This window comes from Seriola lalandi, unplaced genomic scaffold, assembly GCF_002814215.2.
Source record: "Seriola lalandi dorsalis isolate HSWRI2012SDOR001 ecotype SW California unplaced genomic scaffold, Sedor1 jcf7180002053982, whole genome shotgun sequence".
NCBI classification, from domain to species: domain Eukaryota; kingdom Metazoa; phylum Chordata; class Actinopteri; order Carangiformes; family Carangidae; genus Seriola; species Seriola lalandi.
In genome coordinates, this window is record NW_019524535.1 from 322,209 (window position 1) to 345,763 (window position 23,555).

The 23,555-nt window shown below is 40.6% G+C and overlaps 3 protein-coding genes across 3 annotated transcripts; 2 read left to right on the forward strand and 1 right to left on the reverse strand.

Annotated features, from left to right (window-relative positions):
• Positions 1-17: 17 nt before the first annotated feature.
• Positions 18-4,881, forward strand: zfyve19 (zinc finger, FYVE domain containing 19). Its single transcript, XM_023402759.2, has 11 exons — positions 18-247; positions 337-461; positions 554-607; positions 685-851; positions 958-1,100; positions 1,259-1,367; positions 1,570-1,788; positions 1,992-2,068; positions 2,275-2,376; positions 2,472-2,635; positions 2,865-4,881. The coding sequence occupies exons 1-11, from the start codon at positions 194-196 to the stop codon at positions 2,941-2,943; spliced, it is 1,293 nt and encodes a 430-aa protein (XP_023258527.1). The 5' UTR covers positions 18-193; the 3' UTR covers positions 2,944-4,881.
• On the reverse strand, positions 4,630-14,266 carry ppp1r14d (protein phosphatase 1 regulatory inhibitor subunit 14D). Its single transcript, XM_023402760.2, has 5 exons — positions 14,150-14,266; positions 11,058-12,706; positions 5,548-5,628; positions 5,239-5,271; positions 4,630-5,088 (listed from the first exon to the last, which is right to left on the reverse strand). The coding sequence occupies exons 2-5, from the start codon at positions 11,235-11,237 to the stop codon at positions 5,020-5,022; spliced, it is 363 nt and encodes a 120-aa protein (XP_023258528.1). The 5' UTR covers positions 11,238-12,706; positions 14,150-14,266; the 3' UTR covers positions 4,630-5,019.
• spint1a (serine peptidase inhibitor, Kunitz type 1 a) lies at positions 14,164-21,858 on the forward strand. The gene is made up of 11 exons (XM_023402761.2): positions 14,164-14,301; positions 14,451-14,911; positions 15,453-15,610; positions 15,845-15,986; positions 18,063-18,230; positions 18,822-18,869; positions 19,307-19,438; positions 19,572-19,622; positions 19,783-19,953; positions 20,599-20,658; positions 20,897-21,858. Exons 2-11 carry the CDS (start codon positions 14,500-14,502, stop codon positions 21,082-21,084), a joined length of 1,530 nt encoding a protein of 509 aa, XP_023258529.1. The 5' UTR covers positions 14,164-14,301; positions 14,451-14,499; the 3' UTR covers positions 21,085-21,858.
• Positions 21,859-23,555: the final 1,697 nt, after the last annotated feature.

The window sequence follows — 23,555 nt, forward strand, 5'->3', positions numbered from 1 at the left end:
ACATTGACGTCACGCCGCATCTTCCGGAATGGTTCCGGTTTTGATTTTAGCAACGCTGAAAGGTTGAAAACAGGCAGTTAGCTGCCAACTTATTTTTCGTTGACTCGAAATTTTCGTTTCTCCAAATATTTACCCACAATAGCAGTACCGGTACAAGTATAATTGCCTGTCACATGACTCTACATGCGTCGGCATGGACAACCGTTGTTTTTGTTGTGCATCAAAGTTCAGCCTCTTCAAGAAAGAGGTAAGGTCTGGCTGGCTCATAATAATCACGTAGGTATACAAACGAAAACGGATAGTAAATGTGTAATTTACGTTGCTATGTCCCCACAGCTGGGCTGTAAGAGCTGCGGCCGCTCCTTCTGCTCCAGCTGTTTGACTTTCAGTGCTGTGGTGCCTCGCTGTGGCACCACCCAACAACAGAAGGTGTGCAAACAGTGCCACGGCAATCTGACAAGGTAAAGGCCAAACCAGAAAAGAACAAAGAATTAAATGTGGTTATTTCATAAGCCTTAAGGCCTCTTACCTGTCTTTGTCTCTTCATTTTTAGTGGGGAGTCTCAAAGCAGTGCTGGAAGATGGTCCCCTCCAGAAAATTACAAAAAGTGAGTATATGATCAAATTTGAAAAACAACACGTTGTCAACACAACAGTTTCATGATTGTTCATGTTTCTTTCATAGACGGGTCGCTGCATTTGAGGCCAAACAGCAGGGACAGTCGACACAGCCTCTTGCACATGGAGGATGTAGAAATAGCAAAGGAGGCCATCTACCTGCCAAAGGCCTGAGCAAAGAAGATCAGGCTATTGCTGAAAGACTTCAAAAGCTCAAAGAGGATACTACACCCAGTAATTAAATTTTTAGCAACTACTACTTCGATTTAATCTGATAACTATAGTAATAACATCTTTTCTCTTGTCAAAAGTCACTGTAAGCTTTTTACCTCTTCTTCAGAGTCTATCCCCTCTGAGAGAGATCTTGAGTCTCGCCTCGCTGCTCTGAAAGCTCCCAGCCGGCCAGTGCCTTCTGCAGAGGAGATGGAGGACCGTCTGGCAGCTCTGCGGGGTCTGCCTCCACAATCTCAAGTTCCTCCAGCTGTGAGCTAAGCCCCATCCTACTTGTTTGTAACTCCTCAGACCTTGCACTACAGCCCGGTGACAGCATAAAATATTTGACGTTATTAGAAGGAAATGCATGGTAAATAGTTTGCTATAACTGCTTACCAGCATATGTACTTGTGTGTTCATCTGTACAGGTGCACAAGCCTCCAGATAACAGGACTCAGACTGAACAAGCCAATGATCTGCTTAATCAGATGACAGAGGAAGTTGCCATTGATGAGCAACAATCAAATCCTGAATGCAGTAAGATCGTACTCCTCTCACTGTTTTCACTCATATTCAATTGATAATTCATTATGTGGGATTACACAATGACCACAGCACTGTGTAACAATCTTGCAGATTATATCAGATTATATCACCGTAATCAGGCAACAAAATCTCACCTCATTCAGCTACTATGTGGGTATCCCAGATATGTTCAAACCTATTATTCTCCCTGCAGGTGCCAATGGCCGTATGAATGATCTTAACAAGGGGGAGGGGGGGATACTGGATGAGAATTTGGAGGAGAACCAGGATGCGGTCAAGCAGCTGGAGGTTGAGAAAGCCCGTCTGCTGGAGGAGGCCATGGAGGAGCTGAGGAAGGAGCGGCATTCCCAGGATCAGATCCTCCACATGGCCAAGAGGATGGCCCAGCTGAAGGGGCAGGACCCAGACAAAGGTAGATAACATGTATTACTGACATACCACTGTCTTTACCGTATCTGTTATCTATGGTTTTACACCACAATATCAGATATACAGTATGATACGATATATGATAAAAGTTCTTAGTAATCATTGTGGCCATGAGAGAAGTGTGGATGTGCTAGTGTATCAGAAACCTGTCACTATTTATTCTTTTTTTTTTCATATCACTTCTAGTTACTATGGAGGACTTCCAGCACCCTGACAGTGATGAGGAGACTGAGGAGGAAGCAGTGAGGAGAGTGTTGAAACAGGTGTGGAGCTTAAGGCAAATTAAACTTTATATTGTGATATAGATGGTAATGACACATATCACACCCATGGTATGGAGAGCTAACTCATACCAGTCTGGGCGGCCACAAGGGGCTGCTATTTTGCCATTTTAATTATTTGTAATGTGAACTACAGACATGCTCTGAAATTCTTATTTTTCTGTTTGTTTGTTTTTTTTCTTGTCCAGCTCTCAGAAGAAGCTGCGCTGGATGAGGCCAGTGGCTACAACATACCTTTAGAACAGAGTGGACCGAGGAACACAGAAAAGAAAAAAACTTCAAAGAAACCGGTACTAAACAACAGCTAAAATACAAAATTCATACATTTTTCTAGCTGTTAGAGAGAATAACATTTTATCCCTTGATGTTCTGATGTGTTTTAAAGATACAGGCTCCAGCTCCCAGGAGTAGGATTTCACCAGCTGCTGTAGCACATCAGCCATCAGACAGTGATGAAGATGAACTTCCATGGTGCTGCATCTGTAACCAAGACGCCACGCTTCGCTGTCACACCTGTGATGGAGACCTTTACTGCAACCGCTGCTTCAGGTAGTCCAACATACGCTCATTATAATAGGTACTACAAGAATTCTAGTTTCCCCACTCAGCTTTGCATGGGAATCTTAAATCTGATGCCAAAGAAAAAGATGCCTGTGATTTGGAATGTATACCATGACCCAGATACATTGTAGGCAGGCTGCTGCCATACTGTTCAGCAGCATGAATATAAAGTATTTAGTGTGATGAATTATCAATCCACACTCCATTATCTCCCCAGGGAAGGCCATGATAAATATGACAGGATGGAGCATCGCACCACCAACTACACTGCGCCAAAGAAGAAGAGGAAGACATGATAGTTAGATTGTGCTGTAGGTGTTTGCCTTATAGGCTCTTGTCAGTCATCACCCTTAGACTTGTGCTTTAGCCTTAAGTGACCTCTTATTGTCTAAAAAACTGTGTCTCAGAGTTTTAAACACCACCTATTATCTAAAGCAATCCAGAACTCCTCATTTAACCTCTAACTTATCGTATCCAATCTGTCCAAAGTGGATATAAATATGTGTCTATGTAGACCTCAGGAGGAGCAGCATCTGCTTTCTATAATTGCAAACACTGATCTAGATGAACAGAATAATCAATTAAACAATAGGTAAGCAAAGCATAGACATAGACTTTAATGCAAATGCAATACAGTGTATATATAATGAGTGGAACATAGCTTTTATTTTTTCTGTAATGTATGAAAATAGAGGTAAGTGAATCTTGCAGAGGCTGCTAGACATGTTGTATTTTAGCAAAACTGTACCGCTACACACAGAAAAGTTTTAAGCTGTCCAATGCAGTAAGACGCTTGAAGTTTTTTCTTCTGTCACCTGTCCTACTTCCTAAAGGCAACAAAGGCTCATCTTAGACTCACATTGCACTTGTCACCATTGGATTGGTTTTTTTTTTTTGAATTGACAACACATACAGAAAGCAGACACATCATGAGCTCATCTGCAGTGATGCACAGTCCCAGACTACTGTCAGCTCTGGACCGAAGAAGCATAGAGGAGTCAGTATAAAAGGATTAGTGAGGGCTTTGTTTCTTTTGGCAGGCACTGCAGTCACTCTTGTAATCTATGTTTGGCTGCGAATCTGACATGAGCATTGCCTTTCTTGTCCTTCTGTGTAATTTAATTATAAAGGAAGAAAAAGTGTAGGGCGCTATATCAAGTCTTTTAAGAATGCAGCTTATTTTTTTGTTGTATTTTCAACACTAAAGCCTTTCTTTTTTTTAAAGTTATCATTACTTGACAAAAATGTCTCAGTCTGACAGGCCTTGTTAGAAGTGTAGTGTTACAGTATGGATGGCCTCTGTGTTAGAGAATCAGGAGTGGAAGTGGGGCGAACCAAGCAAATTACTATAATGGAGCCCTCAGCCAAAAGACCCTCTGTGTATGACAGAGAGATGGCCAGAGTGCAGTTTCATCAGTGTGCATTACTGTCTAGCTAACTGAGGAGAAACCATAATTACACTCTCCTCCGGGGGCTTGCTCCATTAACGGTTGTATGGAGGCAGTTGCTGTGTTTGCCTTTTCTGGCCATGTCATACACGCACAACAGACAGGAAATGGATGAGGATAATGGATGCATACTTAATGGACTTTTCTGCTGCTGATTTCACTGTGTTTACTCCTAGACTTGACATGTCAACGTCTCCTTTGTTTCCATCACTCTGTTGAAAAATTCATGGTAGAAGAAAATAGAACCATGTATTCTGGGAATGATATGCCGACAGCTGTGCTACAGTAAAGTCTGTAGACTGTAGGGTGTTATCAGACTTTAAAAACAAATGTTTCAGAGCAGTAATAAAGGTCAGTTGTGGTAACAGCATATCTTAGTTGGTACTATAAACTGCTGGGTATTATGGACATTACGCTCAATATTTATTTGTATATGTGGAAATAATCATTTCTGATGATATCTGTTGGTCAGTCACTTGGTTGACTTTGCTTGTGAAATCACATTTAACCCTTTTCGATAATTCATCAACAGCCTTGTCTTGAAAATGTTCAATTTTATTTTGACATACAACACTGTTATATCAGAACAAAAATATTTATGTACATAAATAGGCAACTGAAAATGTACAGTCTTACACAAAAAAAAAAAACAGTCCGTCTGAGTAATAGTCAATACAGATTTATCTCATGTGCAGTATTGGTATGTTTATGGGAAACAAAATGTTATAGCAGTCCATAAATTAAAGCGAAATAATAATAATAATAAAAATTCCATTCAAAACCCAACTGCTCTGGTGTTAGACTGATACTGACCCAGGAAGAGAGTCCCACTGACATGTGAACCGCACATACAGGCATCCTAACAGTTAACTGGGGGGAAGATAAGAGGCTCCACATTGTCTCAATTCTTTATTTGACCTATAATTATTTCTTCAAGGGACCTGACATTTTGCGTAGACCCTTTATCCTGTAGAGCAGCCCGTTGATAAAATCCTGTGGGGAAGATGAAGAAAATAGATTTTCTTTTTTTAACAGTAACAGTAAACAATCTTTTTTTTTCTGTTGAATATTGAAATCTTTTTTATGCTAGCGTGTAATTATTTATAAGTAATGGGATTTTTTTTATTTTTTTTATTGTCTCACCTCTTTTGGCTTCCCACATTCCTGCAACAGCTCCTAACAAAGGAAACAAACAGAAACAGGCTCATTTACAACACTGGACATTGCTTTTTCACTGCAAACATTGCAACATTGGATTCCAGCAAGGGTCAAGTGCTTGTTAAATTATTACCCCACATAGCAAACAGTCAGGTATGTACCCAGGTGTTAAAATGTATAACTTCTCTGGCTGGACTCCTGGGCCTCAGGTGGTCCCTTGTTTGCAGACTTGCAGTTTTGGAGACCAGTTCCATTATATAAAAAATGAGTAGAAGTTGAATTGTACAATCTTACGTGCAGTCGGGTTCTCTGCCCTTCATCCGACAGCTCCAGGAGCTCGTCTATGTCAATCTCTAACTCTGGAATCTCTTCCTCCTGTAAGAGCAGAGAGAAATAAGAGTTAGAGAAAATATTCCTTTTTTACTATATTGCTCACGGTTGTGCTTCTGCATAGCTCTTGCAAACGCTCTATAATGTCGGCTTCTTGCCGTCCTTCCACTCACAGTGGTAAGACTGTCCACACCAGTGAGCAGAGTCATTCAGAAGGAAAAGACAGAGCGAAAGATGTGATCCAGAATGTGATGCAACATGGCAAGGATTTAACTGCAATACAGTGGTATATAAGCTGTTGGATTGTAAAGTTTTAAAGTGACAAGTCTACATACTTTTATCACCTGTGTTAGCAGTGTTGGCTATGTTGTAGAAGTAAGGATAAGTACTGTTTTCCTTCCTGAGTAATTACTCATAACAATGATGTGATTGATGATGTGCTGTGCATGAGAGAGAAGCTAAAGAGCACTGAGGCATGAAGGCAAAAGGGCTCCAGGAGGCCATACTTGCCACATGGCACCATCAGATTTCATGGATGGTTTACCCTGCTGGCATTTAGCTCAGATATTACTGAGAGCGTATTTCCACTTTACATTTTTTCTAAAGAATATATTCATCTTGGATCGGTTGTGCCACGTTGGAAATTAAGATATAAACCCACGAGCAGCATTCACTTTAATATAGTGAACTGTGTAATATAGAGAACCGTGTGTTTTCCGAAAGATTGTGTAACCTCGAGTTAAGATTGTAAAAAAAACAAAACAAAGGGGCACAGAGTTTCAAGTTATAAAAAGCAAATATTGCAAAGTAATCAGTTCATATCGCAAGCTCTTATCCGCACCTTTCAACTACATTTTCAGAGGGAATGAGGAGTGCTCACTGGAGGGATACTGAACACTTAGATATCTGGAGTCAGCAGGTATAGACTCATATTTGACAAGTGGGGCCTCTTTTTAAGAGGAATATTTTCCGGTTGGGGAGTTTTCATGGCTGGTGAGGATGGGGCTCGCACAGCTTTCTGGATGAGGAGAGAGCTAATCAATGTGGAAGTGCTGAGTGGCGGAATAGATGGGCCCACCTTCAGAGTCCCCTGTGCCCTCTCTAACTGATACATGCTGCCAGTTTGGACCCCATGTGATTGTGCTGATGTCTGCAGGATGCATGCAGGGCTAAACTTGTTTTATTTATTTATTTATTTATTTATCTACTTATTTTTTTGGTCATGCTGTACATTTCTTTGTTGTGTGGGCTTTGCCTTACCAGCTCTAATGTGTTAGGCTGTGAATGGTTCTTGACTGACCAGGCACTTCTAGGTGTTTTGTGTTCATGATCTAGTGCAGAATCTTTTAAATCTATCGCCCAATTCTCTTTTCTTAATCCTGAACATGCAGCTTTATCTTGCCATATATAGTTCTCTGCAAAAATGCGGTCATGAATTCAAGTGGTTATTTTTAAAACTTTTGTTTTTGCTTTTGGTCAGTTTTGTTAAGTGGGTGTAGTCTCTTTCCCTTCTTGGCACTCCATTGTAAATATTAATAACTCATGTAAATGTAAATAACTGCTCACATTTGCTGTTGTGATGTTCCCTTAGCTTTGGCTGATGTTAAGAGTTATGATTATTTATTTATCCTGCGTTAATTGTACAGCACTCTATGTCCAGTAAGTAAAGACTAAATGTGACAATGAAACCTACCACTACATGAACTGTGAGAATAAAAAAACTGAAATAGACTCCTTAATTTGCACTGCTCTTAAACCTTCTCCGCCTGCCCTGTGACTATAGGACCACGCAGAGCACCACTGAATATCAATGAGAGACATTTTCACTGAGCTGAGGCGAACATGTGCATTCATCATGAAGAAATGCGATACGACCCTTCCAGTGACTTTTCAGTATTTCATATTGAGCGCAGTCACAGTTTTCAGCTTGGTGAGAGTTACTTTCATTGTCAGAGGAAAGCAGCATTTTAATGAGGCCTCTGGGCAGAAATGTCTCAGCAGCACTTTTTGAAGTTAAAAGCAACAGACTGAAGCTAAAATGAACGTTGGCACTAATATTGGAATTCATGAATATAAAAGCGGTTCTCAGAGGATTTCGGGTTCAGACAGCAGCACAGATGCAGTCTAAATAAGCAGCTGAATTTTGTCGAGATTAGATGACCTCCACTGGAATTTATAATTCAGAATCAGAAATGTTTCATCATCGTCGTGACCTGATTGTTTCTGTCAGGAGTTCTGACTTAAAAAAAAAAAAATGTTTATTCATTTTTTTCTTTTAAGTGTTTAGTTTGATTTGATTATGTTTTCAGACAAACACTTACTTGTTTTAGGGTAGCGCTATAAACTGATCGGTCAGTCAGCCCATGCAATGCTTGTTGTGAAATTGAGTATTGATACTCATGCCCCCCAGTGAATGATTTCTAATGATTTTGGTGACCCCCGACCCGTCGTCTAGGGCAACCCTCAGGCCAAAATTGTCCCTTGACCTTTGCAAGGCATATTGAAAGCCAGACTTTCCTTGAAATTAAAGGTGGATATTCGTGGCGCCTAAGGATTATCCGTGTCCCCCGTCAAGGACAAAGTTTCCACTTGTACAAAAGTCTATTGGGCAGGTTACCAAGATATTTATTCGGTGCATTTAAGCTACTCAGAAGATGAACCAAACTGATTGTGGAGTTCCACTGACCTTTTCTCTATCAACGCTGTCACGTCGAAATTTCCATTTGGCATATTTTAAATTATGACGTACAGATCTACCCACTTGGGTCATAACATGATTTTTCCTCTTGGGCAGCTCTACAGTGAACAACACCAAAGCTCTGCACCAAACCATCAGCTCTGTGACCCACTCCTTGTGTTTGCTATTATAATGTAAGGGAAACCATGCCCAGGAAGTCTAGCTGTTTCGACGAGATGCCAGTTCTGTGTTGAACTTATCAGACCCTTCCTTTTTCCTGTCAGAGGCACAAGCTGCCCACAGATCAAAATATTCATCAACGTTACCCTGTGAGTCGTGGCAAAGTTTAAAGAGGCTAAAAAATTTATCATTACATAATAATAAATGATAATTAAAACGAATGAAATAATGCAATGGTTGCTCTGTGCTTGCAACGAGTCCAAAACAAATTTATGGTGTAAATTCATTTTTAAGGATTTTAATAAAACAGACCTAAAAAAAAACCTAATAGATGAGTGACAGAAGGGAAAACACTGATTTGGGCTCTGGGTTACTCTAAATGTGGGATCTTCAAGTATATTGAGAACTGTTTTTCCACCTTTTTAAAAAAAAAAAATTAAGAAAAATTGACCATTATTCAAAAGGTGTGAAGTTTGCAAAGAGGGCGGTGACTCCAGACCGAGGCAGCACTTGTATGAATTAGAGATGCAGCTAAATAATTCAGGTGGTGACACAGGGGACTGACGGTAAATGCTTCCACGCGGAAGAGTCAGAGAACCAACAGAGTATACTTCCCCTGAGCCTATGCAAAATTCATCACACTGGCCTGTGCACGTGGACAAGTCGTGTCTAACTCCACACAAGTGACTAATGCAAATATCAAGTCTATCCCAACTGGAAAGCTAAGACCTCGTTTTCAATATGGCAAGGATGTGGATTATCTTTCATCACCTTATCAATCGTTCCGAGATCCCATCCTTCAGTGAGCTGGGGGAACGTGCACATTCACTATCTGCATTGTACATGTGCTGCACATTAATACTTATGTTATATTATGTTAGAAGCAGTACATGAAAGGCTGCAAACGGGAAATAATTGTATGTTTCTGGGACGAGATCAAAAGGGTAGACGGGGAAAGACTTCTAATCTGTTTTTGTTATCCGCATGTCCTGGTTTCCACTAATGTGATTTATTCCACCCTCTGCCTCACAAGCATATTACCATATATTACCACAAGGAAGAAGGCTTGGGGTGTAAATGGAATAAAGCTCATAAAATAAGCATTGTGATCAGAAAAACTCTTGCACAACATTAGAAATCCGTAGCACTCAGCTGTGAACAAGGGGTTTTGAATTAAACAAGCCTGACTGTCTACTGGTCCAGATACAGATTTAAAAAGAAGAAGATAACTGGAGATACTAGTTATCTATCATTACATTTGCTCCAGAGATCTTCCATGTCAGCTAGTCAGTCAGATGGATATGCATGCATCCTCATGTTCTGCGGCATCAGTATACTGATGTATTCAAAGGGCTCCTTGGGAGTGAAAGTGGATGCCAGACAGAGAGGTGGCTGCAGGGCATCTACAGCCAGGCCCTGTCTCTGTGTGGTTCGAGAATTAAATGAGAAACACTTTGTCTCTGCCTTTCGGAGGCGGTGTTGTTGTCATCTGATCTGCGTCGTCATTAGGAAGCCCGTGCTCCTTAACAGGCGCCCCTTATTCCACTGTGTGCCATGCCGCCTCATGTGGGCGACGAGACATCTGTTGCCATGGTTTCCCCTCAGAGAATGCCAAGTGAATCAATATGGAGCCTTTGACATAACTGGATTGTATCCCAACACACAGGAGTGGAGTTGTGGAGGTTGTGTTGCTGTGCATGAGCTGACTCATGTCTCGCTGTACTCCCTCGCACACAACCATCTATGCAATGAAGCCATTAATTAAGCGCACTATAGAAATAATGAGTGCACATTTCCATGCCAAAGCTCTTATTTTCATAAATGCACTTTAATAATATAAAGTTTTCTGCATGTTTATTCAAACTACATGCTTCTCTAATGTCAAATTGTGTGACACAGTATCTAAGTATGTATTTTCAGTCACGCATAGTAATTGAGTGACAAGAATGTGTCTGCAGAGAGACAGGATACATTCCGACAATAAAACAATGACAAAATGTCCTGGAGGCCACCATAACACTACGACATAAAAACTGCAGCACATAAAGTGCATTTAAACCTAAAAATGTCCTTCATTTTTATTACTTACTTACCTTATCTGCCACTTTATTACTTCATCACACAGTTACAGGGATATTGTTCTTGTGCTCTCACTTTTTTCCCTCCTCAATATTACTCTCTCTCCTGGTTCTACTGATCCTAGAATCGTAGCTATTCAACTTCACACTGTGTAAATCCATCATCTGAATGCCTACATGTGGCCCTATGTTTAAAGCCGTGCAGGTGTTGCGTTGTCAGGCTTGCAACAAGCTTTCAAATAATCATATCTTGGCAAAATTATCTTATTAGTATGGTGGAATACCACACAGCTGATACTGCAGTCAGGTTGAAGACACATGACGGCTTGTGTGCCAAAAACTGCAGCCATTAAGCACAGCTACTTGCCTCCCACCCACTCCTCTATTAGGTCGCTGTAATCTCTCATGCATGATGTATTGCCCACCACAGGCACCTATGAGCAGTTCCAGCGCCTCTCTAGCACCCTTCCTTCACCTCCTCAGGCACCCAACACAGTGTATGTCTGAGTGTGTGGCTGTGTGAGCCAGCCCTTCCCTACCTCACAGTCAAACAGCAGGTGCAGCTGTCCGTCGATCCACTCCTCGATATCCAGCCTCCTCTGCAGGTCCTTGCGGTTGTATTTGACTGTCAGCTTGCCCAACTTGCGGTGTGCAGGCTCTTCTGTTTTGTTCGTTGCCTGGAACATCACCCTGGACTGGGTGCTTGGCTCTGACGCCATGGCTGCCACGGCCTCAGGAGAACCGTGGAAACACACTGAGCTGTATCTCACTCACACACACACACACACACACACACACACAGGCACACACACACACACCTTCAGGCTCTGAAACGTTTGTCTTGCACACCGGCTCCCCTACTCTGTCTCTAGTGAACTGCTGTTCCCATGCGTGTCTCCTGTTATCTTGCCGAGTGTTTCGTGTTCTCCCTCTCTATAATGCTGGCTCTAGTTCTCTGCCTGTCCTTGTCCTCGCTCTCTCCCTCTCTCTCTCTCTCTCTCCAAAGCTCACTGTCTTGCTCTCCTTCCCTCCTCCTTGTGCAACACCCACTGGCTGCACTATCAGGAGGATGGTAATGAGATATGCCTTTGTGTGTGTATGTGTGCAAGTTTGTGCATGCATTTGTGTGTGTGCGTGTGTGTGTGTATGTGTGTGGGTGTGTGTGTGTGTGTGTGTGTGTGTGTGTGTGTGCGCACATGCACCTTTTAGGGTGTGTGTTTGCTTTTTGCTCTCTTCCTCTGTGTTATAGGAGGTGGGAGAGCGTAGGTCAATTACAGCAATAAAAAGTGGAAAAAGGGTGCAAGGGCAACCACTGCAATCAAGTTAGGATTATTACTCTGGCAGAAAATATGCCGACATGTCCTTCTGATATCAAAACATATATAAATACATGTGTATTTTTCTTCTTATATCTCCACTCATGTGGTCTGAAGACATAGCTATCATCTGTGTACCAACACAGCAGCCATATTTTTATATTATTATTTACTAGGTAAGAGTATCTCAAGTATTTATCTGCTCAAAGTCAAAAGGGTTTGACATGCTATGGGCTCTTGTGTTCACAAACACGTCCAACAATAGCTGGGTCCCCCTGACAGGTGAGCCAGGGTTCCTCTAGTGTGATAGCTGCCCTGTCCTTTATAACAGGCATTATCAGGTGTACGTTTAATAAGCCTTGAAGTCAAATTGGCATCCTCAGTTACGCACCCATACATAATGGATGAATAGGAGAGCACTGTTTATGGCTGTTTAGAAGTCAAATGTCAAATAAAAGTCTTGAAAACCATCAATGTTTGCAAAGTCAAACATCAACAGCAGCATATAACCCAAGGTCAGAAAATTCATAGCTGTACCTCCCAGAGCCAAATTATTACAGGTGAGAAAACAGAGACAACAGGCTGCAGATTTTCCACAGATCCTATTACGATATGAATAATGGGGTTCAGTTTTTTGTTTTGGCAGGGACTATCAATCAGCCATAGCCGCGCGTGTTCACCCACTGATGCACCGTCTGTTACAAACACTGAATTATTGAGTGCCTCCAGCAGCTCACCTTTCCAGGCAAACAAATTCATTCATCTCGTCTTATGCTACTTGGTTCTACACCGTCGGCTTGTCTAAAACAGGGACGTTGGACAGGAGACCTGCGTTGGGCCTTCTCACCTCGGACCTGGCTGGGTGACTCATCCTAGGAGAAAGAGAAGGAAAACAGGGGCAGAAAAAGTTTGTGGATGTAACCTTTTTTTTTTTTTTCCAAAAACCAATTACCCCCCTGGCTGAATCTGTCTGGGATAATGATAAAAGCCAAAATAATAAACCAAAATATAAAACCAAACCAAATAATAATCTCCAGCTGTTGATAGGTACACGCTGGTTTCATGACTCATCACATACTGTAATTTGATGACTCAATGCGTGAATCATCTCAGTATCACTGTTATTACACGAAGAAGATTGCGGCTCAAGCAAATTTAAATGATAATATGTGTTAATGATTACACTATATGTGATAAAGCATGAGCCAAAACGCATGTTTTACAAATTTTTGTGAAAAACGAATAACCCCCCCAGCTTCGTCTTCAGCTGTTGGTGGCATCATACTGCCACCTTCTGGATTAAAGCTGGTACATCTGAAAGATGAAGTCCAGAAAAAGATCAACTCCGGTCATTCCAGTTGGTGTTCGATCTGCTGACACTGTCTCAGCTTTTTACACTTGTCTTGTTTTGTATGTGTAATGATTTCTTTGTTTGTCGTTTTACCTTATTGTCATAGTTTTTCACTTGTTATTGCGTAGAAAAACACCTGCACTAGAAAACGTCGATGCTCTTTCCTTAAAAAAAAAGTCCTATAGCCTATAAATAGAAATTATTACTATTATTTCCAAACTTCTTTAAAAAAAAAAAAGTTAATGAAAAAGGTAAAATACATCTTTCTTTCTATATGAGGAATACCAAAGTAAATAATCCCTTAGTAATCAACATAATTCCATTATATTTAGCAATCTTATTGGACACAGTGTTTTTCCCTGTCTCACCTGTAAAACATATCTATGGCTCTCTAGTAGCTGTACAGTTGTTTTTGTACTCTTGTTGGCAGGATTACTTTTGTGTGGGGGAAATCCGTAATGACTAAATCAAAATAAATTAGAAACGTTGCTCAATGTAAAAGCTGGTGGATTAACTACAGTCCTCTCCCTAAAAAGGTAAAGGTTATCTTAGGGGAAGGGGCACAAAAATGAGGAACTTTCAAACAAAGTTTCATAAGGTGAACCACCACTAATATGGGCAAAATAATAAAAAAAATGTTATCTGATAAATAACAGTAACTAAAACTTTATGTAATACTTTTCAAAACCAGGTTTCTTAATTGTTTCACAGTTACAAAGGAATTTGTTAGAAAGTTAGAAAGAAATGTAAATTTATACCACAGAAAAAAGACTACACGGTGAAGAATAATTAAGTAGAAGACTATAAAGTGTGTGAGAGCGTGCGCACACACACAAACACGCGTGCACACACACGCACACGCACACAAAGCTCTGTTTTCTTTTTTGTTTGTGGCCTCAACAGCCAGAAGGGAGTGGCATCTCAGGAGTGGAATTTCACTTCCTGTATCTCTCAGGTGACTCACTTGTGTAATGTCGTCGATTGCTCAGGTTTTTTCGACATCAAAGAAGTTACTTCTCTGAGGGTTTCAGTTGCAGGTTGAAGGATCAGATCGGTCTGGAGAGACTCTGTGGAAGTTTTCAACCATCTCTCTCGGTGCATATCAGGAAGTTAGGGGTCGGTTTGACGTCATTATACTGAAGGTTGATTGTTGAGGAGAAGCAGCGTCTTGTTTTACCATTTTGCGGCCTTAACACTCCACGAAGAGGTTGAATTTTTAATATAATAAGTGGTTTTATTTTTAACTGGCTTCACTGTCGTTACAGGTGATCTTTGGAAATTATTTGAGTGGAAATCTTTACTGGACTTTTAAACATGAATTCACCCCTTAAAGGACAATGGGGAGTGTTTGTGCTCCTGCTCTTTACGTTGTCTCTCGACTCCGCTGGGGGCCAGGAGACAGGTGAGGAGTGTTTGGCCAAATTCAAGAGCGGTCGGGAGGATTTTGTTCTCGATGCCGACGAATCGGTGAATGCCGGAGCCACGTTCATTTCGTCGCCCAAGATGGATCGATACAAGGACTGCGTTGCGGAATGCTGCAAAGAGCCCAGGTGCAATGTCGCCTTAATGGAGAGAAGAACCGAGGAGGGCATGGTCAAGTCCTGCTTTCTCTTTGATTGCCTGTACAAGAAGAAATACGCCTGCCGCTTTGTGAGAAAGAAAGGATACATCAATTATATCCTGGACTCTGTTTATGAAAGTTATCTTGAAGTGGATGTCCCCCCAAGTAAGACTAACAGAAGCTTCACAAATTCAAATATTCACATGAATTATTTTTCCACATAGATGCATATCTCAGTTTGTTCTGACCCCTTGTGTGTGTGATCATTAATTATTCAGTTCTAAACAAACATGTGTTGTAGATGAAGATTTGATAGTGTATATGTTGTAGTCTCCATTTTTCATACAGAGGGAAATAACAGTTTAAGTTTTCCTTTGGGGGGGGGGCTTTGTAAACCAGGGGACTGTCTGGGTTTACCACTTAATGGAAACTTTTTGTCTCTGTCCTTCTCTAACAATGAAAACCCTAGTCTTTCACTGGTCTGTGTGAGAGCAGTTTGTTATCAGGCCACAGATTTAGGGCAGAAACCGTCAGTTCAGCATGTTCACACACGTCAGGCTATTATCATGGCCCCTGGTGCAGGTTCAGGTTTCAGTTTCTACCTCTGCCTCTTCATGTGTTGCAACTTTTTGTAACCGGAAATGCCATTCATGTTCTAGTTAATGTCTTATTAGTAATGTGCATTAATCCCATGGTGTCACTCCAGACGAATCGGACCGTCCACCAGTCGCCAACGGCGGCCAGGACCGGGTGGTCCAGCCTCAGGACAGTGTGACACTGAACGGCATAGAGAGCAAAGATGACCAAGGGATTGCGTCCTTCCAGTGGCAAATGCTCACTGGATATCCTTATGCTGTCATTGAAGTGAGTGAAGGGAAGAGACCGTGATGCAAAACCCAGCTTTGCTACAAATATTTCTGAGTGTCCAGTTTGGGGAAATTTAGAAACTAAACTATTAATAATTCTGTGTATGTGTGTCTAACCTTCCTTTTAAGTGTCTATTATAATGTTATTTATACATGCCTGTCATTAAATTGAAAAACTACTGCCACTGTTACACACACACACACACAACACTGTCTTTTTTATGCCTTGTAGAAAACCTCCTTTGACGACCAGATTATCGTGTCCAATCTGACATCTGGGGTGTACAAGTTCCAGCTGACCGTCACTGACACCGTCGGACAATCAGACTCAATCAAGGTCACCGTCCTGGTCCTTACTCCGGAGCAGTCTGAGCGTGAGTATCGAGGCTGAGCAAACATCTGGCTGAAACACAATATGAATATATTCATTTATGTAGGACAACCATTTTCCTCTGTTTTTTCTTTGAATGCATAAAAACTTTCACTCTGTTGGTCAGAACTTAAAGTAAGATGGATATGACGCACTTCAAATCTTGTAAATTAAATGTTATATCGGAGCTGGTTGTTGTAGATTTGTTAGTTTCTCTGCAAATATAGACTCAAGGGGGAACATGGTCGAGTTTCAGAAGTAAACATGAGTCATTTTCCACTGTATTTGTTGACATTTCTTTTGGCCTATTCAGAATCACCCACTTTGTGTTTACTGTTGGGCAGTTGGTAGAACAGGATAATTCCCTGCAGCCCTTAAATTTCTTCAAGACCTTTTAAAGGATTTGTTTTTCTGAGGAACACGACTCTTAAGTTTTCCTGGCATTGTTTTGTGTTTGTCACAAGCATGAGCGATTCCATGTTAGCTGTGATCAAACCTGTCATGGCAAGCTCGCCCAATTCCTGTGGACTGAATAATGAAACATCATGAACAGAGAGATAAAAGCTCATGATCTGAGAAGATTAGATCAGATTCAACTTGGAACTAGATATGTCTTTTGTCATGGGAAAAAAACCCCCAAAAAACGGTTTGTTAAATGTTATCGCTGCCGTGAGACATCAAGTACGCAGGTCACTTCCCTTGACCGCCCGACATAGAAAACGACAGCGAAGGTGTCTCGCCCACTGCCCCCGTTTTATGTTTGGAGTCTCAGCGGGGATCAGAAGTGAGTGGAGCGGTTGGTGTAGTTTTTACTGCTCCCACGCCTGCCATCCCACTCTCTCCACCCCCGACTCCACGAAAACCTGTCGGTCTGGTTTCAGCCTGGGTTACACAAACAAGAAAACTCCCGTCACCATCCTGATTCTTTTCTGCACTGATTAAAAGTGATTTTTGTCTGAATGTTTTATCCTTTTAGAAGGTTCTCTCTTTCTCTCAGTTTTGTATTTGCTGGTTGCTGATTGACTGTAGACTGAAGGACAAGGGGAGACTTTTAAGCTTTCAGTGGTTCAGTTACCCATTAACAGCTTGTGTCCCTAACGTTGTTAGGAATGTACTTCAGTTGAATATGCCTTGGCATGGCAGTGACACTACACGACAATGCTGCCACATTTATTCCACAATAATGAATGGTTTCAATAACAGAGCAACTCATTCATGAATGACAATTGGTGATAAAGCCCGTGAGGACTTGGTAATGAAAGTGTAACTTATAGTATAATTTTGCAGTCGGGGCACTTCTTTGTAATGTCTTGAAATATATACACTGTCTGCATTCCTTCACTAACCTCATTGTCTGTTAAAATACACACCGCTTCTGTTTTTTTTCTCAGTTGCATTTCTACATACAGGACAACCACATATGTAATTATGTCTGTCTTACCATGAGACAGACGCATAGAATAGGAAGTTAAGACAAAAAGGATATCTCAGCAAATCTGATATATAACAGATATGAGACACCAGCATTATTGGTTAGTCAAACTGGTTTACGGACAAGTGGCACATTGTTAAGAGTCTTTTCATGTTATCTGACATTAAATCAGTGTTTTAGAGAACTTCTGAGGAAAATTAGTGTGCTGACAACCTTGATCACATTTTTATTTATTTATTTTTTAAAGTTGTATTTTTGGGCATTTTTGCCTTTATTTTGACAGTATAGTGAGAGATAGACAGGAAATGCAGAGAGGGAGAGAGGGGTTTGACATGCAGCAAAGGGCCGTGGGCCAGACTCGAACCTACAGCTGCTGCAGGACTAAGCCTGTGTGGTATACGCTCTACCAGGTGAACCACCGAGAAATAGGCCGTCACTAGAGTTTTCTATCAGTGAGTCTTAGTGAGAGTGTTGGTTCTCATTTTTCTGGACTGAATTTGTTGCTACAGTAACTAGACCATGCTCATGACATCACTGTTTTAGGGAAAGCTTTCACAGGCAGACAAGTTCTAAATGCTTTTTGCAGACATATAAGCGGCTATTATTAATTTTGAGTCAACCCTAATCTTTTATTCTGTGTCCTACCAGACCACTGTATGGCTCCGAAGAAGGTTGGGCCATGCCGCGGTTCTTTCCCTCGATGGCATTACAACGCGGCCTCAGAGAAATGTGAGGAGTTCATGTTTGGAGGCTGCAGGGAGAATCTCAACAACTACTTGTCCAAGGATGAGTGCAGCAAAGCCTGCTATGGCTCAGGTATCTGTGCATTGTTTATGTATTTTTAGCATTTTTTTTTCAAGCTTTTGTTTGTTGCCAAAGGATTCAATCATTGTGAAAATGGGCGTCGTCTATGTGTTGCTTTCAGCACATTTATCTCAGTGGGGCAGCAGCGTGGGTTGCTGTCTTCGAAGGTGTCTTTTTGTAATCCAAATCCTGCTTGTGGTGGCTTTGATATCGTTTGCGGCTATCAAGCACCTCTATGCTGAGTGCTGTCTTGCTGAGGGTGGGATGAGAAGATCGATACCACTCTCATGGCTGCAAAGTAAATGTAATGCTACAGCCAGGACAGTCAGCTTAGCATAAAGACAGGAAACATGGGGGGGAGCAAGCCTGGGTGTGTCTAAAGCCAATAAATATCCCTGCCAGCGCCTTCACAACTCACTAATTAACACTTTACATTGCCTTTGTTTCATCTATACAGACACCGCAGTGTAAAAATGACCCATTTTGGTTTTATTGGGGGGTTTTATGGGTCAGTGATCTTAGACTGTCAGCTGGTTTCCTGTTAAACGTGTCATTTTTAAGAAGTGAATGAATTTTAATCTCATTTGTGGTTTTTTCTTTCAGAGAAAAGTGCTATAGCTGGTAGAGGTTTGCCAGTTCCCTCATCTCAAGGTAGGTGACATTTGTCTGAATCGCAGCATCTTTCAGTATAAAGTGAATATGTGGCGCTAGTGTTATCAAACAGTTGCTTATTTACAAATCCGGCAGTTACTGCTGCTACTTGGTAAATCTGACTCCCTTATGCACCATCTTTTAGCTCTGTTTGTTGTCTATACCCACTCTAACCCTTGTTCCATTATGTTCACCAACTAGTTAGTGAACATAATTTGGTGCTGAGCAGGTAGTGTACAGTGGGTTTTTTTTTTCCTTGAAAACAGCTGCCTTGAAATCAAGTGGAGCTGCAGATTTGTTTGATAATTAGCTGTATATTCATCACTATGAGCAACTCCTATCACATTGTTATTATAAAAATATTGATTATAGCCACGTAAAAACAACAGTTGTGATGCAGCACAAGCGACAATTTCCACTGTGTTTGTGTGTCGCAGGAGAAAAATGTGGTGTTCCTTGTACCACGGAGCAATTCACCTGTGCAAACGGTTGCTGCTTGGATCCGGGCCTGGAGTGTGACTCATCCCCACAGTGCAGCGATAGCTCAGATGAGCAGAATTGCGAGGACTGTAAGTGTCTATGCAAACTAGGCCTTATTTTCATACGGACTGACAGAACTGTAAATGTAGAAATGATAACACACTGATAAAATGTTTCCCTCGAAAGACGCACTAATTTGAATTATGTCCTGTGTGTCTATAGTGAACAACAAGTTTCGGATTCTGCTGCAGATTCCACTGGATGAGCAAAAAGGTGATTTGAACTTTGTCTTTTTTTTTCTTTTTTTTTCTTTTTTACAGATTTGTTTTTCCCAAGAATTTTGAATAAATGTAAGACAGTCTTGCCATCTGTTTGCACCGCCCCTACAATCTCAACTACAACCTGCTCATTCACTGTTCATTGCCATTCACAGTGCGCTGCACACAGCCTCCCGACACAGGAAGCTGCAGGGACAGTCTCACTAGGTGGTACTACAACCCCATCGAAAAGGACTGCTTCCGCTTCAACTACGGTAGCTGCCGGGGAAATGAGAACAGATTTGACTCAAAGGAAAGCTGTCTGAAAGTTTGCCGTGGGGTAACAGGTAAGTTGTTATTAACATGGACTCGACATTTTACGGATATTTGCATCCCGGTGAATTAACATCCTATTTCTACCTCTAAGATATCAATTGTGCAAAATAAAAGAATACCCCACATTCCAGACCTCTTCTACACAGACACACTGGCGAGTAGCCTCACATCAAGGCACATGAATATACAATTATTTTCTCTATCATTTTCCCTCCCTAAGTACATTCTTTTATGGTATTTTGTCTTTTGTTAATGCCAATATTTCTACCTCCAGCCTTAAACTGAATTGATCCTTGATCCTCTGGGCTGCAAGTGTGAACGGAGGTCACTTGGATACGTTTGCATGGCAGTTGCTTTAATGCTTGGATGTAGTGCATTTACATTTGTTTTGATATCTGTTTCAAACCTGGCATTGAATCAATCAGTTTCCAAAAACGGCCGGAAACGGAAACAAAACTTAAAACGTTTTTTTTTTGTGTGTGTGTGTGAAGTGGAAAAGGTTTTTTTTTTTTTTTTTTTTTTTTTTCACCATATTGACTTGCAGTGGCCAGAAAAATCAGTTACTGTAGATTAAATTTCCCCTTTTAATGTTTTTGTATATGTTGTGTACCACATAAACATTCTCAAACTACATTATGTCTTTTTCTTTATTTCAGAGAAGGACGTATTTGCAAGAAGGGAGGCGTTTGAACGCCAAATGTCTGACAACCAGACAGGTATACTACCTTTCATTTCTTACATTCTACACCATTAAAAGTTCAAATTAAACCCACCTAAAAAAAAAACTATCTGCTTTGTCAGATAATTGACTTCCAGTGGGTTCCTTTTGTTGAGTAATGTCGTTGAAGCTCACTTTTCCAGTTCACTGAGTCACTGAAAGCAGCTTTTGAATTAGTGATCTGCTCTCCAACCACAAAGTTTACTTTTTAAAATGTCTCCTCGTTCATTTAACAGGTGTTATCGCAATAGCTGCCGTCATGGGTGTAGCTATTGTCATCCTACTAGGCATCCTGTTGTACTGCCTCTTCAAGGGAAAGAAAAAGACTTCACAACATCACCGTGTGCCCATCAACACCGTCCCGGTCACCTCCATGGAGGACAGAGAGCGTCTGGTCTACAACAGCACCACCAAGCCCATCTGACCCCTCAGCCCTCACCTTCTCCTGGTGGTGAATGACGCCGGTTGCCGGCGCTCCGTCATTTACTGAACAAACTCGGATTGATGACAGAGGAGGCAATATGTGTTGACTAAGTTGGATGTGTTTTTTATTTTGTGCATATAGCAGAATGTCTCCAGTGATGAAATGTGATGTTTTAATGATTTGACTTTTAACTTGTATTTAATGCAGTGACCCTGTTAAGACCCATTGGATCAGGTTAAATGTTCTATCTTTATGTACTTGCTTCGTGATCTGATAGTTGTCAGGGACTAGTTCTTTTTAAGATAAAGTCAGTTTTAACGTCAGACCAGACCCTGAATCGTCAGTAGGTCCATGCTGGTCCGTTACTTCAAAGTAAGAGTGCAACTTCTTTTGTGGATCTGTGATATCACATGGTGATCCCTTCAACTTACTGAGGTCCTGCCACGCCAGCTTCTTCACTCTGTCAGATTTGTTTTTACCCTGTTTTATACATCATTGTTACATATTACATTGGATTATACACAGATGCATCATGTTGTACATAATCTTAGAATTTTGAAAAAGAAATATTTTACTTGAGAAGATTATTTTGTCTGATTACTTTTTAGAACAAGCGTAATGTATACATGAAATAATTCTTATTGATACCTTATAAAGCCTTGCTGTTGAATTTGATTTATAAGTTCATCAAATGTTTGTACATATGTCCTGATATAATTCTCTGCAACTTTAGCAGTATCATGATGTTTATACTAAATAAAAATATCAACTCAAGATGTAGTGGGGAGTATTTCTTTTGTCTCGCAAAATAGGTCAACTTGTTTTGAAATGTTTGGAAGTTTTCAGTTGTTATTGCCTTCAATGTGATTGACTGCTCGACTTTTAACTGTCTGCACTACTTCACTGCTTTTGCTGCTACAAGTACAATAACTATTTCATTCTGATCTTCAGTGAGATTCCTGTGAAATTTCTGTTCATGCAGTTTTTAAGTTTAATTAATTAATGTATTTTTGAGTCTCAATATACTTTGTAATTACTAGTTTTTATTATTTAGAGACTTTCATTTTTGTTTGTCCATGCTTCATTGTAGCAGATGTTCATAAGAGTCTTGTCTTGTTTTGTTTTATGAGGTTACTTATCTATACTCTGCATATGCTCTTTTACTTCCTCTCGCTGTGCTGACACACTGGCTGTGTGTGTGATCAGTAAAATTAGTCATACCTTTAAATGGCACATAATAAAGGTAATCTACCTATTATTCATTATGCTTTCATTCTTAACTGTAAAAATGTAAAACTCGTCCCAGACAGTTGTCACTAAAAAAGATAACAGACCCTCTGGTTGCCATCCAAGCCCTCCTCCAGTGTTGCTAACTATGATGTTACGAATAACCTGTCTGTAATTTCTGTTTCATGTGATAGATACTTTTCCTGTTTAAGTTCAACATAGATCAAGATCACATTCGGATATACTTGACACACTTCTTTATGAACTGATATTTCAACCTGTGTTCAACACTTTTGGATTTTGTGTGAGACAGAGATAAGACAAACCAAAGTCTGTGTGCTAAAGTTGATAAACCCATGGTAACACACACAGACCAAACAGTCACACAGTTTAGTTCCTTTGCTTTACTTCAGGAAGTGTATTTTTTTCAACCCAACACGTCACACATGTCAACAGCCAGTGTGACATTTATTCACGTCTATGAATAGATTATATATCTGAGAATTAAAGCCTCATGTGACTGAACAGCACACAAGTGGTTCACACGCCTACATTACCCATAAGCTTACTGCATGTCTGTAGGTACTGGCCTTGGTTCATACAAGGTCACCGTGCACTGATCTCTTCAGTCTCTCAGATAATCACGAATCCTCTATCTGGCACAAAAAATTATTAAGGGAGATGTGACCCTGTTTAAATGTCATTGTAACAATGCTGCATTAGTTTGACTGTTGTAATTGTATTGCCTGTGGAAGATGTTTTAAAGTCAAAGATTTAAACTTTTAGGAATTAATAAAAAAATAATCTGAGCTATAGAGATCCCCCCTTATAATGAACCTTGTGATCTTATATCTCTGATGTGCAGCAGGTTTAACTTTAGCCTCAGATACAGTGACCTTCAGTGGCATATAGACAATCTCCAAGCAGCTGGATTTAGACTAAACAACGGGTGCAGTTTTAACTGTGGCCTCTGACACAGTAATAGGGTCAGAGAACGCATTAAGTTTACTGACAAAACACGTTAAATCCACAGTGACTATATCTACTGCAGTCTTGTATTGTGTTTTAGCAACAATTCAACATAATAGGCCTGAGACAGACTTTTATCACTAAATAAGGAGTACTCCTATCCATTCCCTACCTAAAAGTTTTGGTGATACAGACACTGGTATTTATTCATTTATTTATTTCCTTTCTTTTTTTTTTCTTTTTTTTTTTTTTTTATGAAATTTGAGGTAGGCACC